Here is a 15,001-nt window from a genome sequence, read left to right as displayed (position 1 = left end):
CAGGCCAAGCAAGTGATACCAGATGAACAAAAGTTACTAAACCATCCAATGTATTTGAGGTTCAGGCTCTCTTTGAATAAAGGAAAAAGGAAGGCAAGGAATCTACCTTGGGCATGGATGAGCACGATCACCTCCTCCGACATTGCAGGCTTCCCTTTCTTCTGTTTCAGGACATTCTCGGCCGGCTCCTACAGCAACATGCTTTACACTCCGAGTTCTAATTCGGTATCCTGGTGAGAGATCCCCTGAGTGACAAGTCTTTGAACAGGAGCTCCATGAAGACCAATCTGATGTTTCACAGTCTTTAGGCATAACACAGGACTGAAAGGTCAAAGGGATGGTTTCTTGCACACAAAGGCTGTGATAAGAAAGTATTTTGTTAACAACACCACAACAACCCTGAAGCATTGTCTCTTATACCTGGTCTGTGATTAAACAGAAGCAGGAAGACTATGAGCATTCCGTAATAGCCAGATCTGCAAGTTACATTTTACCAAGCCTCCATTGGGAAGAGAGAAACCCAAGAAATTCCAGGGCCATGGCAAAAGCAACACCTCCATGTCTGGTTAAAATTCATGTTTCTTTAAAATTATGTAAGTCCACAGCTAGCTTGAAAGGGTGCTAGCATTCCCCTTCCACACGCAACTTCAGGGACACTACTTGTAACTGTTTGCATGGCAAATCCAAGCCACTGCTTGGAAACTTTAAACAACCTAGGCAAAGGCTGCATGCAAATGCCATATAGAAGACACCTCCACTAATGTGTTTATTCCCCAAATAAATAAATATCTGAATCATAATTTTTGTGAAATGAAAGACAAGCTGAAACGCCCCCCTTCTTCATAATGTCTCACGACGCTACATTTTTAAAACAGGATCACGGTGTTTAATTACCCATAATGTGAGGTTAATTACACTAAATGTAGCATAAAATTGCAAAGGTACTAAAGGGTTGTTTCTGCTTTGCAGATGGAAAACTAATTTCATTAATATTTGGTCCGTGTGAAAATCTGAATAGCATCTTTCAAGTATTTTATTTGGATACTACATTATTAGTTGGGCACTATTACTAGGTGGCATGAACATTCCAACAGAGGTGACCACAAAAGTGATTGCTCCTGTTTGAGTGCTTGCAGTTTAGTATCAAGGCAAACAGGATGGACAGGTCCCAGCTGAGCTCAGTATAGCAAATCTCACCACTGCTGCTACCTCCCATTCCATTGCTTCAAGGCCTGGTAATTGACCCTGGCTCACACAAAGGAGACAGAATCAGGGATGGGCATGGACAGAACCCAACTGGAGTGTCTTTTTCCACCAGGGACTGCATTGTGAATGCCAATCCCCAGTAGAAAAATGACACTACTACCATATTTGATCCAAAGAAAGAACTTTCCACATTCCTGTTCTCAAAGTGGTAATGCTAAAAAATGTAAACTGGTGAAGCTATTTTAACAGTTTTCTTTTCCATCTGTGAACCATGTTGCAAGTTTAACTGGTGTATATATAGAAGCCAGCTACTGAAACTGTTGCTGCAACTGGTGCAAACAAGATTAAAGCAAACTATGTATTTGAACCCAATAAAAAAGATAAACTTTTCGCCTAACCAATGCTCCCTTAAAAGATATAGCATAATAAACAGCAGGCCCTTAAAAGGCTATTTCAGTGGTTGTACAAGATGTTCAGCAACATTTATAAAATACATGCTCCTCACATGCAACGACCAAGCCATTGAGAACTACAGATTATGAGAAAATACTGGGGACAGCCTGAGAAACTCATGAGTGCAATTACTTCAGGAACTCTTAATGTTTTTCATATCATAGACACACACACCAACTTAAGCCAAATATCAGTGCTAATATATTTTACATTTAACTTTTCCAGAAGGACATGGAATGCTTTTTTTCTTCTTCAGGATTTCCTGTTGAGGCATACTCTGCCAAACAATACAACAGTGTTGGTCCACCTCACTCACCATGATGGAAGGATTAATGTGGCCTGTATGGTAATAATGGAAGTACAGTAATGAACCTGAATAATATTGTTGCTAGCTCAGCAAACTACAAATGATTCTCATGGATTGGCCTGACCAGAGATTCAGTTGCATGAAAGGAAGAGTGCCGAACACAGCACATCTCTGAATGTAGCAGTTTATTCCCAGCAGTATGTATGAGTACAACAGCATGTGTTCCAGCTATTCTGTGCCTGTGAATTGCCGCTGAAAGTGGGAGCCATTAAACAGGTTTAAGATGTGCCAACTTGAATAAAATATTGGGGGGGGGGTAGGTAAGCCCTGCCCTGTATAGTCCATCACATGACGTGATGTACGCACACCATATGAATGGCAGGCCCTCTCAAATATTTTATTGGAGGCGGTGAAGACCCCTCAGCCCCTAGGAGTTGGCTTCTATGCTGGGTTGCAATTATTTCATCAACAAAGATGTTTCTTCCAGGCTTCGGATGACTTACATATGTCTGAACTGGCTCTCAATAGCCACGGGAGCTCTGGAAACAAATAACTATCTGCTCCCTTTGATGGAAGAAAACTTGAATGCTGGTTGAAAATCAACAAAACAAAACCTCATTTAAATTGTAGTTTATATGTATACACCACTACCAAAAGTGTCTCTTCAACATATGAAACTTTAGTGCTAAACGAGACTACATGGGAATGAAACCAAAACACTGTACATGGCAAAACACACATTCAAAACTAGAGAAGTAGATATTTTTAGTAGCCTTTAAAGCATACATCTCTTAGGAATGAAGTTGATCTCTTACCTCAGCATAGCATTCTTCCCATCACTTCTCGTACACCTCACCTGCCTTGTTTGGTAACCAATTTCTACATCCCAAGGCTTGGAACTGTAGTGTGACCTAGATCTATGAAAACTCTGGAAATTCTCCACCACTTGAAGTTTGAAGGTGCTTCGTTCTGTTGATTCGGAACCAAAATCCAGCATAGTCCTCCCAATCATATTCATTTCCTTAAGGTGAGGCATCCGACACTTACTCCAGGGTCCAACTTTAAGACTGTATGTATATTCCTCTTCCCCATGAGGACAAGACATCCAAACATCGCAAACCCTCGATTCAGTTAGATTTGGGCATTTGGCTCCGCCATAGAGTGGCGGCGCAATAACAGAACGGGTTCTGTGTTGTAAACTCTTTCCACAGTGTCTGCCACATACAGACCAGGAGGAAAACTCAGACACTACACAATCCCGTGGGCAAGGTATTAGGCAAGCTTGTTCCATAGGTGGCTGAGGGGTGAAATATTCACATATCTCATTCGCAACCACTGTTCTGTTCAACTTCTGTATACATTGTACTTTTCTGTGTTGTAATCCATGCTGGGCTGTTACACATGCCGAAGTTCTTGGTCTGGCTTCACCAAGGGCAAAAGGAACAAGAACACATAGGTGCCATTCTGAAACTTCCCACTCAAAGAGTTCAAGATGCCAGTCACATATTTTAAAACAGCTCCTCTGGCTTTCAGGTCTGTCACTTTGTTCACAATTTGAATGATGGGTTGTCCACCCTTCAGAATGAACACACCAGACTACTCGGCTCTGAACACCGCCTGAACCACAATCACCTATACATCGTCCCCAATGACCTAAAAAAAGGAAAGGAAAGGAAATCTTAAATAATTTGTTAAAGTTTGCATCTATGAAGGGAATAACTGTCTTGATGTGTAAAATGAATTCTGTTTTTGTTAGAAACCCCCGTTTCTCAAATTCACCCTTCACTAAGAAACTAACAGAAAATGGGGAAACACAATGCAACTACAGACCAGAACAAACAGCTGCAAGCAAGGAAATATGCCCAGCAAGACACACCCAATCCAGGCTTCTTGCATTTCACTGCCGTCCTCTGTAGGGTTTTCACAATTTGTGAGAAAAAACTTCTTTTAAAAAACCCTATATACTTATTTATTTTTAAACACACACCCCTGTAGAATGGGGTGGGGGAGGGTTGTGCCTGAACCTTGCAATTTATAGATCCTGTTTCTACCAGTTTTGCAATAAATATTAAGACATAGCTCAGTTGGCAGAGCATGAGATTTTCTTTTCAGGGTTGTAGGTTCAAGCCCCACCTTGAGCAAAAGTTTCCTGCATTGCAGGGGATTGGACTAGATGCACCCCATATCCCTTCAAGCTCTATGACTCTATAAAACCACTATCTGTTTATTTCAGCCCACATTTAAAATACAGTATCTCAAGAGCTTAGACTGGAATTCTGCTGGCTTTGACTCAGCTTTTATTCAAGTCTGTCCAAGTTGCACCCTGATGCACATCTACTGAAGTAGCTAGGTCATCCATCTTTGCTGAATAATTATCTCTTGGCAGCTCTTTCATGGAGGCCTGGTCACATTTACTAATAAGGAAGAGGGAAGAAATGCAGAATAGTCATGAGCGCAAATTGAGAGGGATCCAGGACAAAATGTGAAAGCAAAAGGGAAAGGGGTATTGTTTTGTTTTTGTCATCACTGAGGATCAGTTTTCTATTGGATGCAGAGTTTCATGAAGAGGAGTCCAGTGGATTGATTAAACCTATATTCATGCAATACACCCACCTAGGTAATATTCACACCAGGTTAGACATAAAACTATTGTCTGTTAGCATACAAAGCCCAAAAGCAAACCAATGAGAAATCTAGAAAATGGTTGAAGACTCTGTTACATTCCAGCATAAAAAATTATCTGTGCACTGTGTTCTTAAACACTACCCAGCTTTTGGACCTCTTTGACTCTCTTCCTTTGACCCAGGACACAGGTAGGAAATATGAGGCCTAGGGGTCAAATATGCACCTTCTGATCTCTCTATCTGGCCCTTCAGCTGAAAAAGGTTCCCCACCCCTAATCAGGGATAAACCTTGATACAGATATGCATTAACACCCATGCCAAAGAGCTGTACAGACCCATTAAAACAATTTAAGTAGCCAACACCTGCATTACACCTAAATGCAATACTTAAGGTTCAGAAGACACAAACTATCTAATTCTTTTCCCCAAGTGACACGTGGCTGTCTTCCACAAAACACATATCAAAACTCTTTAACCTTCCTCGGGTTTTGCCCAGATTCTTTTCAGATTTCACTTATGCCAAAATTTCAGGAAAACTCTGCCTACCGGGCAGAGAATGTGTGCATTGGGTGGAAAATGGTCCTCAGCCAAAGAACATCTATACCACAGCTTTCATGGCTTCTCTAAAAGAATGCTGGGAAATTTTGTCTGATTAATGTGATAGCCACACAGTTCCTAGGGTCTTCAGGGCTTTGTTAAACCAGCTTAAGTCTCCATTGTAGGCATATCCTGACAGTACATTTTCTAGAGGTCCAAGTATTTGAATTGTATAAGCTTCTGATCAGCGGAGGAAGCCTTTTGGCTGCCTGGGGCGGCAGTGCAGAGGCACCCCCTGGGGGCAGGGGCGTCGTGATGTCATGACGCCGGACAGACTGCGCATGCGTGGAAATGCCGCGCATGCCCAGTCCATCCGGGCTGGCGCTGCTGCTCCCGCGGTGACCGGGCGAGCCGCCAAGCGAGCGGCGGGTCGTGGGGCTGCCCCAGCTGTCTGTAAAGCAGTACGGACGGGTGCCGGGAGGCGGGGCTCGGTTTGGGGAGGGGCTGCCGAGTGTCACCCCCCTCCCCTGGAACACAGGGCGGCCCGCCCCCTACGCCCTGCCCTTCCTACACCACTGCTTCTGATAACAGATTGATCTAAAGACGTGATATACAGAGACTCTGAGGGAAATAATTTGCATAACCTCAAGCTGCAATCCTATACTGAGTTGCCTGGGAGTAAGCAGCAATGGACTCAAAGGGATTTACTGTACTTCCGAATAGACACAGATAGGTTTCCACTGTCAGTATGTCAGAACACGATGGCATCAAATTGAGAAGGTAAGAAACCCTTGCCTCCCACAACTTTGATTATGATTTGCTGTTTTTTAGCATTAGAGATATTTGAGGTGAGTTAAACACTAAAAATAAAAGAAATGCAGGCAAACATAGAAGTTATGAAAGGTACATTTACTAATTATTCTACCATGAACAGAAGTTGCATTTAGTACTTCTGCATACAAAAAGAAAATTATCCTCTCTTAAAGGCTAACATATATTCATCAAATTTTCTCTTCTTCATATATACCTTCTAGCATCTTCAATTATAAGCAGGAAAATGGGAAATATATACAAAAACTCATTTGAAAAGTAAAAATGGCCTAGAGGCACATGCAGAATTAATATCAATTTATACATAAAAAAGTTTTTTTAACGTGTTGAATGAATGAGAACAAAATTTATAAAGAAATGATATAGTCACAATGTAAAACTCATTTCCGAAAGGTTTAAGAAAACAATTTTTAAACAGCAATAACAAATAAAATGAATAGATAAAATTGCTGCATCATTAAGACCTCGCTTTCTAATCCTTCAGTGTCAGCTCTTTCCACCATTGTGAAGCAAAATTCACCAAGCATTGGATTGTTTAACCACTAACAAACCATCATGAGATAGATGAGTTTTAAAGCTTTGCAGGTAAAAAAAAATTAGCACTTTGAATTGGGCCCGGGAACTAACTGACAACCAGAGAATCACCCTCTGCAAATGACCATCCAAGTGCCACAGGAACCAACGCAAATTGGGGCCACCCACTCCCAACTTGGACAGCCCTTCCAGAAGGATACCATGGTCAATGGTATTGAAACCCACTGAGAGGTTTGAGGAGAATTATTAGGGACACATTTCCTCTTTCTCTCTCCTGACAGAGCAACATCCGGGCCAAAACCCAGACTGAAATGGATCCGGAAAATCAGTTTCCTTCAACAGAGCCTGATCTGGTCTGCGACCACCCACTCCAAAACCTTGCCCAAGAAGGAGACATTGGCAACCAGCCAGTAGTTATTTAAAATTTCCAAATCCAGGTTTTCTTGAGGAGTGGTTTTTCCACCGCCTCCTTCAAGGAGGCATTAATCATCTCCCTACTGAACATCTCCTACTGAATATGTACCACAGCAGTTACATAGTGTGTGGATCTGCATTTCTGCTTATTGAAGATTGTGGAAGTCAATCAAACTGTTCTATACTATGGATAGCTAAGCTGGTTAGAGCTTGGTGATGATATGCCAAGATTGTAGGTTCAATCCCCGTATGAGAGGGCCACGTGTTCCTGCATTGCAGGGGATTGGACTAGATGCTCCTTAGGGTCCCTTCCAACTCTGCCACTCTATTATTCTATGAATAACTTTTTTATTTCATGGTTGGCTTTGCCTGAGAGGCATCCTTTGTCCTCTCTCTTTTAGTTCCAGAGGCAAGATTTGTGATTATAATTAGCACACATGTAAACAATGTATATGGGCAGCCACAGTAATTTGCAGAGAAGGCTTGCTGTGACTGCACAGTTCATCATATCCACATGTCTAGCCTCCTTACAGATGCTCACTTTCTCACATTTCTCCTCTTAGTGGGAGTACAACATAATCACAAAGGAATCAACTCCTACACATCATCTCCCACCCCAATATAAACAAGGCCATAGTGAACATAAAAATAAGACTCGTCAAAGAAAGAATTTATAATGTAAAAATAACCAAAAGCTGGTTGTGTGTGTCCACGTCAGACAGACATCGTGTCATGGACTCCAGCTCCTGACACATGGACAGACTGATAGCCAAAATGCAAAATGCAAAATGCATACATACGTTCAACTTATTCCCTCTTCTCCCGCCCCAAAACCCTAATCTTTTCTATTCTGTTTTTAAAAGAAACTATAACAAACATACAGAATTTATTCTGATGGGTTCTCAGTGTCTCTTGACATTCACTGTTAAACACAGCAGCAAACTAATCTATGATGCCTCATTGCGCCACCAAATTTCCACTTCCATAGTTTAAACAGAGTAGAAAGCTCCAGATCTTCCCACTAAATAGTGCTTGGTAATTAGCAATTAATTAGATCCTTTAAAAGGCTGTAATGAGCAGTTTTTCTCCATAAATCCATGATCCATTACCAGAAATAGCTGCAGAGAGTGAACGAGAATGTGCTTCCATTTATTAAAAACCAAAAGAAACAGTGGCTTCAAAAAGCCATAATTATGGGCTGGCATTGAAGTGATTCACAAAGACATATAGGCCTTCAGCTCCCAAGTCTGCATCATGCCCTAATCTAAAAACTCCTGTCAATCACCAGTCTGCATGTTTTCCCTTGGTTTCTTCACAATATAAATACAGCCTCTCATTTTCAAGTAATACAAACATCCAGGATCAGTTTTCTCGTAAGAAGAAATTACTGGAGAGCCATGGTGCCTTTGTAGTCTCTATATATTCAGAAGCACTGAGGTGTAGCAACAGGGAAGTAAACACACCCTGCACACATTGGCTGTGTACACACCATACCTTTAAAGTAGATTTCACCAACGCCACCCCCCAAAATCCTGGGAACTGTAGTTTCTGGTATGCATCACTTATGGATATGTTTGGTTATTATGTCCTTTCTAGTCTATTTAAAGAAAGAATCTGCACAAAAATCTACATCCGTGCTCCAGGATTTGTATTTGCATGGTTACCCAATGGGGGAACACACTTTTTTTTTTTTAACTACAATGTTCAAACACACGTTGCCTCTGTGTCAACAAGTTCGTTCCTTCATTTCAAGCAAACAACTAATGGAGCAAACCACCAGGGTGCTTACAACATTCAAATAATAGGTTTCCTGGTTATACAGACTGCTATTGGGAAAAGATACTGTACATCTGCACCGCTGGATTGATGTCATGTACTACTACACATGAGGCTTCTCATGAGGGTGATTTGTAAACAGTGCCCAGAATGTAACAGCAAGACTGCTGATAGCAATAAGCAATAGTCACAAAGAGTATATAATATCAATATTACAGGAATGCCTGCAGTTGGTTTCAGTGCAGTTTTCAAGATGCTGGTTCTTCTTGCTTAAAGCGCTATTTAACCTGGGCCCCGTGTGTCCGAGGGAGCACTTGCTCCCAGTATGGATGTTTGAGGGATTCCGTCTTTGCAAATTGCGATATGAAGTAGCCTGATCCACATTCCACATATTAATCTGTGGATCAGGGCACAGTTATCCACCAGCTCTTGCATTTCCAAAATGCTCTGACATAGTCCTCAGGCTCAAAACAGTTACAAAATATTTTATCTCATAACGTGCTTTTAAAGCAGAAGTTTAGGCATGTGCATTTTCAGATAAAATGCATTAGAAATACACATTTAAATGCAGATGACTTGCTTTTTATTCTAAGGACGGCAATTTCCCCCCCAAAGTCTTCCACAAACTCAGATATTTTGTTGCAACTCGTCTGTCTCGGTCTTTGCAGTTTATTTACAGTGGTACCTCTGGTTGCGAACGGGATCCGTTATGGAGCCCTGTTCGCAATATGAAAGGTCTGTAACATGAAGTGCTGAATCTGCGCATGTGCACAATGCAGTTTGGCGCTTCTGCGGATGCACGAAGCGTGATTTAGCGCTTCTGTGCATGTGCGATCCGCCGAACCCAGAAGTAACCCGTTCCGGTACTTCCGGGTTCGGCACGTTCGTAACCTGTGCCGAATGCAACTGGCAGCTATCGTAACCCGAGGTATGACTGTACATAATAAAATCTCTCCATTCACCATAGGAAGTGTCTTGTTTGCTTTGCCCTCTAGCTAGTCAGACTTTTGTGTTATTATTTCAGAGATTATGAGAACCTAGAGTTTATCATACTACATTTCAGTGACGTATTGGTGCACATTGAGACTGGTGGGGTGGAATGCATGGAGACCAACCGTAAATGGGGCCAGAGGTAATGGCAGGCATTGTCACCCTGACTTGCCAGTAAGAGAGCAGAAAGTGGTGGAATGCATATGCTGAAGTTGGTGGCACAGTGCCCTAACTGCCCTAACGCAAAAGTCGCCAACATTTTTGAGATAGTGGGCACATTTTGAACTTTGAGGGAGTCCTGGGGATGCCAGTCATAAAATAGCTGCTATCAGGAAAGCCGACTTGGTCCCCAGGTTATGGGTGCCCAGTGCATGTGACATCATGGTGTCATGCACACCCACGCGTGTTTGACTGATGCAGAACCATGTACGGTATACACATGGCACCGGGAAATACCAGTAATTAAGTAAATTGATTTAAACTGCAAAAGATGCCAAAACAGACAGAAAAGAGTGGGGAAATGGCAACTGCAGTCTCATGAGCCTTTGCACTGACCTTTGAGGCCTGTAGAGAGTTGGAGTTTAGAATGGAGGTTTCAACAGTTCCCAAAGGTTTAGAAGGTGTTCACAGGCTTTGTAAATGGTGCTTCCCACTATACGCAATTCATGTATACTCGGGAATGTAACCCCCATGTAAGTGGGGAGACTTCTGTACTTTAACACTGCCCATCGTGAAAAATTCCTTCTTATCTAGATTAAGTTTCAGCCGAAACTGATCCAAAACACCCATTGAAAGGTAAAACCACCATACCTTATTCAGATGGAAAGGAGAAATAGAGTCAAGTGACAATGGCAAGCTGCCAGCAACCCACTCGAAAACACTGGATGAATTATTCCAGTAGTCTCGTGTATATGAGAGAGAGAGAGAGAATGAGAACTGCACATAAAAGCTCAGTGAGAAAAAAACAGGCTCCCAGCACTACCTTTGTAGAGAGAATCTTAGCACACACAAGGTCCCCGATTCAATCGTTTGCGTCTCGGCAAACAAGCAAGAGAAAGGCCCCTGCCAGAGCCACGGGGCATAATAACTCATGATCTCCAAGCATCTTTGAGTACCATCAATATCTTTGCATCAATCGTTTGTTTTTCTTTTGCTTTGATAGCTTTTTATTGCCAGAAAATTAGGAAATATAGCATCATCACAATGAAGAATAACACCATTCTCTATCTTTTGTTAAAGCTATAAATGGCAAATATGAGTGTCTGGCAAACCATCAAACACTTAACAAATGTAGAAGGCTAGAGGCATTAGGTAGAGGTTAGAAGCAGTAGGTTTTCATTTAGGGATAATGCAAGGAGAAGAATGCAAACAGTAAGCATGAGCAGAGGAGTAGCAGAAATGTCCCTGACCACAAGAGATACTCGAAACAACAAATTATTCTTTTATGCTGGGAAAATCCACAGAAGAGAGCATTCAGCAGCTGTCAGAAATGGTAAATGCTCACGTGAGATTCATTTCTAGAAAGTAAAACAAAACATGAAGCAAAGCCCTCTGGAATTTAACCTGCTGACAAATGAGCCATTTCTAGTGAGAAACTGTGTCTTTGTAACATTAAACCAACAGTCTCTAAACCCTCAGTTTGATCTGTACTGTACTGCAGGGAAGCACAAATACCCAGTGATACAAGAATCCTTCTTTCTCTACCTGAAGTGCTAACATAAATCCTTGTGCATTTAAGCACAAGAAGATTAAAAGGCATGATCACAAACCTCACACCCATCACTGAAGAAGCAACTTTGTGGGTTGTGATCAAAACAATTTTTTAAAAAATGATGTGGAAGCATTGCACAGAGAGGGCCTTCTGTTAGATGCCCTAGGTTTTGAACAATCGCCCTGAAGTAGTCTTGTTTGGGCTATTTGACAGTGAATTGAAATGTATTCACACCGTGTTTGAACGCCATGCTTTCACAAATCCTTAGGGTTTCTCAGCCTCAGGTCAATGGCAGTAGGGCATCATGAGCATGACACCCACAATGTTGGCATTGAAGGGTCTAAACAATTTGGGGGGTGCACATGCAAAGGAACACCTGCTCTGACACAGACCTGCCCATTTCTTGAGACTGAAAGTACTTGCTGTATACAACCATTAAAAGACAGAGTAGCCCTGCCCGCCACAGGAACCATTTAAAATGGTTGTTAAGTACCGTAATAGCTGTTCCTGAATCCTAACTTGTGCCCAGTCATCATTAGTTCTCCTTCCTATATTCCCTAGGTAAGGTACTACACCCCCATCCATTTCAGAACAGCTTCACATTGCTGATTCATGTGCAGTTTACGCTCTTGTAGCCCTGCCATTTGCCATTATTAGTCAGTAAATTAAAGTAGCTAAAGATCTTCTCAGGTGAAAAGGTGGATGAGATAGGATTTACAAGCCTGTTAACAGAGCACCTTGTAAAGGGAGGGATCAGAGAGGGATCAGAGATTGATTAAGTCACAACAGTATGGGGAAAATAATTCATCACCATAGTATGCAGCCCAAAACAAAGGGGTGATGCAGTAAAATGGCAGACTTGAGAAAGAAAGAAAGAAAGAAAGAAAGAAAGAAAGAAAGAAAGAAAGAAATGTACTGAAGTTTTAAAATCACAAACTAACATAAGTTTGGCAACATAATAAATAATAAAATCATAGTGTGCCTGAAAAACTATCATCAGCAGCCCTGAGTTAAAAAGAAATGTGAATGCAGCTATATTTTAAAGCAGTCAATATTTTAATTTGTAAGCTTTTTGTTTGATGGGAAAAGTACTATGATGTCAGCCCATATTGCTTATCTAATTCAGTTAACCAGTACATAATAGTAGTTACAACTTGCTTTATGTGGTGTAAGCCGAATTGGTTTTCATGCCCGCAGAGTAAAAAAATTATACAATAATTACGCTCACAAGGGCACAATGACATTTGCGCACACTTTTGACATGCAGGGCACACGTGCATTGGAAAACAAGCTGTTTGGATAATGATCATATATTAGGGGACAAAATGGCATCATCAGCCCTAAAAATCTGTAGTTTAATAAGGATGGCAATTATAATCATGTTTGCAGTTTGACATTTTGTCAACAGCTCACCATTCCACAGTTCATTCAAGTTTGGAAGCCAGTCCTCCCCCCTCCTGTGTGTGTGTGTGTGTGTGTGTCTGTGTGTTACTGTATACACACAGTGGTTTTCATCCAATAGGTTTCACTTAGTTTCCACTGAAATCAATGAGATTTAAGTTACACATTACGAACTTAAGTCCCATTCATTTCTGTGGGATACAGATTAAATTATTAATTCAATACCTGGATTCATTTTAGGCAGGTACTGTCTAAGCTGCATCTTGCAATTCATACTAGAGACAGAACCCTGGGGGCATGGGAATGAATACATTGCTTTTGCTGCTAGTTACTAACTGCACTCATTAGCATTTTATTAAAAGAAATATCTGTTTCTTCCATCACCAAAGATGGATCATCCACAAAAAGTAAAAACACATTACACAGCTCTTGTATGGGGTTCAAGTGATATGCCTTTTAAAAGCATGGATTAATTCTTGGAATAGACAGCAGCTACCAGACATAATAGCAGCAAATCATGATTTCATTACCGCCAGTCTGGAGAATTACTTTAGGCAGCTGCTATTACTGTTCTTCAAGATCATCCCAGTTCACTTTGGCTGAATATTTGTAGTTGACGTCTAGCATAAGTACTGTTGGCACAACTCCAGCCTCTCTCCATATGATCAGGTTCTAGCCTGACAGCCTGACACTTAGAAGAAAGCTCTGAGTTGTTGTGCTTTTATCGTCATGGACAGATGCTGCTGACTCAAAATAAAAAGTCCGTTCTATTTCCAATTTGTCTGGAGGGTATTTTTTAATCAGTAGTTAATGGATAATCAATTCTGAGATGACTACATAGAACACTGCATTATGAACTTGCTTATAAAATCCTATTAGCTTGTCTAACAATATGAAGGAAGAAACCATAAAATCAAGCCCTCCATTAACTTAAATAATAGCTGAATACATATTAGGATGTTTTGCAAAACACTATTTATAAACATGGGGGATTGGATAAAATGGAAACACAGAGCTAATCACTTTCCGTTCACAGATCCAACCTGCTCATTTTTATCCATTATAAAGATTCTCTCTCTCTCCCCCATTCACACAAACCTCTTCTCTAAACTATTTAGATGATGGTTAGGTAAGCACAGATACCAAGAATGAAAGAACATAGGAAGTGTCTCCTGGATGTGTCCAAAGACCCATCTAGTCTAGCAATCTGTTCTCACAGTGACCAAGAGCTCTCTCCCCACCTGCAGTTTCCAGCAAGTGGCATTCAAAAGGATTTTGCCTCTAACAGTGGAGTTAAAACCTAGTTATTATGTGGCAGTAGAACCTAGCCAGATGCTGAACACTGTTATTATGTATATTATGGGGGTGGAGAGGTGGTGCCTTGTTCTCAAAATCTTGGAAACTAATGCTCAGATTACTAGAGCTAACCATATTTGTTTGGATTGGCATGGCCCACAAAACCAAAATCCCATTGTGCTCTCAAGCAAGAGAAGCTTTGTAGGAAATTCAGATTAGGTACAAGATGCATGAACCAGTCCCATAAACAAAATTATATGATACTGTATTTACTTTCTACTAAGTGAGGAAATCTGGTTTTCCCCTGTATTAGGTAATGTCCTGTTCTCAAACACAAGTTGACATCATTTTGAGTGTGAGACCTGGAAGCCCTGCTGCCTGGCGTGCAGGCCTTTTTCCACCTGTCATGGGAGAGCAGAGCCCTCACTAACTCAAACTACAAAAGCTGAGGGTGCTGAAGATGCCAGAGACTATCTTGGCTGTCTTTGAATGCAGACCCAGGTCATTAAGCCTGAGCTTCCATAGCCACCACCCACCATGCACCACCATTGGCACCAAGAGAAGCTTATATGTTCTGTGCTTATACTATTTTATTCTTTTCCTACTTATGCTGTTTTAAATGCACATTTAGTATCTGACTTAATTTAGCAATATTTTCAACTGAAATGTTTAAAATAGTTTTTGTTAGTGTTGTTAACTTTGCTGCATTAAACGTGTATGCTGTAGCTGACCTTTTAATGTTTTATTTTGAAATCTTTAAGCTAATATTTTAGTTTCCTGTTATTCACGTTGCTTCGAATGTATACTTTATATTTAACTTTCTTCTCTCATGTTTTGTTCTGGAGTGTTTCATGTGATGTTTTAATGTGTTGTAAACTGCTTGGAGATCCCCCCCTTTAAAACTACAAAAGAGGCAATTAA

The 15,001-nt window shown here is 41.1% G+C and overlaps 1 protein-coding gene across 1 annotated transcript in view; it reads right to left on the bottom strand.

Annotated features, from left to right (window-relative positions):
- THSD7B (thrombospondin type 1 domain containing 7B) overlaps positions 1 to 15,001 on the bottom strand; it is a 352,151-nt gene that overhangs the window by 208,278 nt on the left and 128,872 nt on the right. The window contains 2 exon segments of the mRNA XM_033164079.1: positions 107 to 358; positions 2,782 to 3,619. Of these exon segments, the coding sequence (XP_033019970.1) occupies positions 107 to 358; positions 2,782 to 3,619 (1,090 nt within the window).

Source organism: Lacerta agilis, chromosome 1, assembly GCF_009819535.1.
Source record: "Lacerta agilis isolate rLacAgi1 chromosome 1, rLacAgi1.pri, whole genome shotgun sequence".
NCBI classification, from domain to species: domain Eukaryota; kingdom Metazoa; phylum Chordata; class Lepidosauria; order Squamata; family Lacertidae; genus Lacerta; species Lacerta agilis.
Note: the sequence above shows the minus strand (reverse complement) of the source record. Positions and strands in the feature narration are given on the sequence as shown.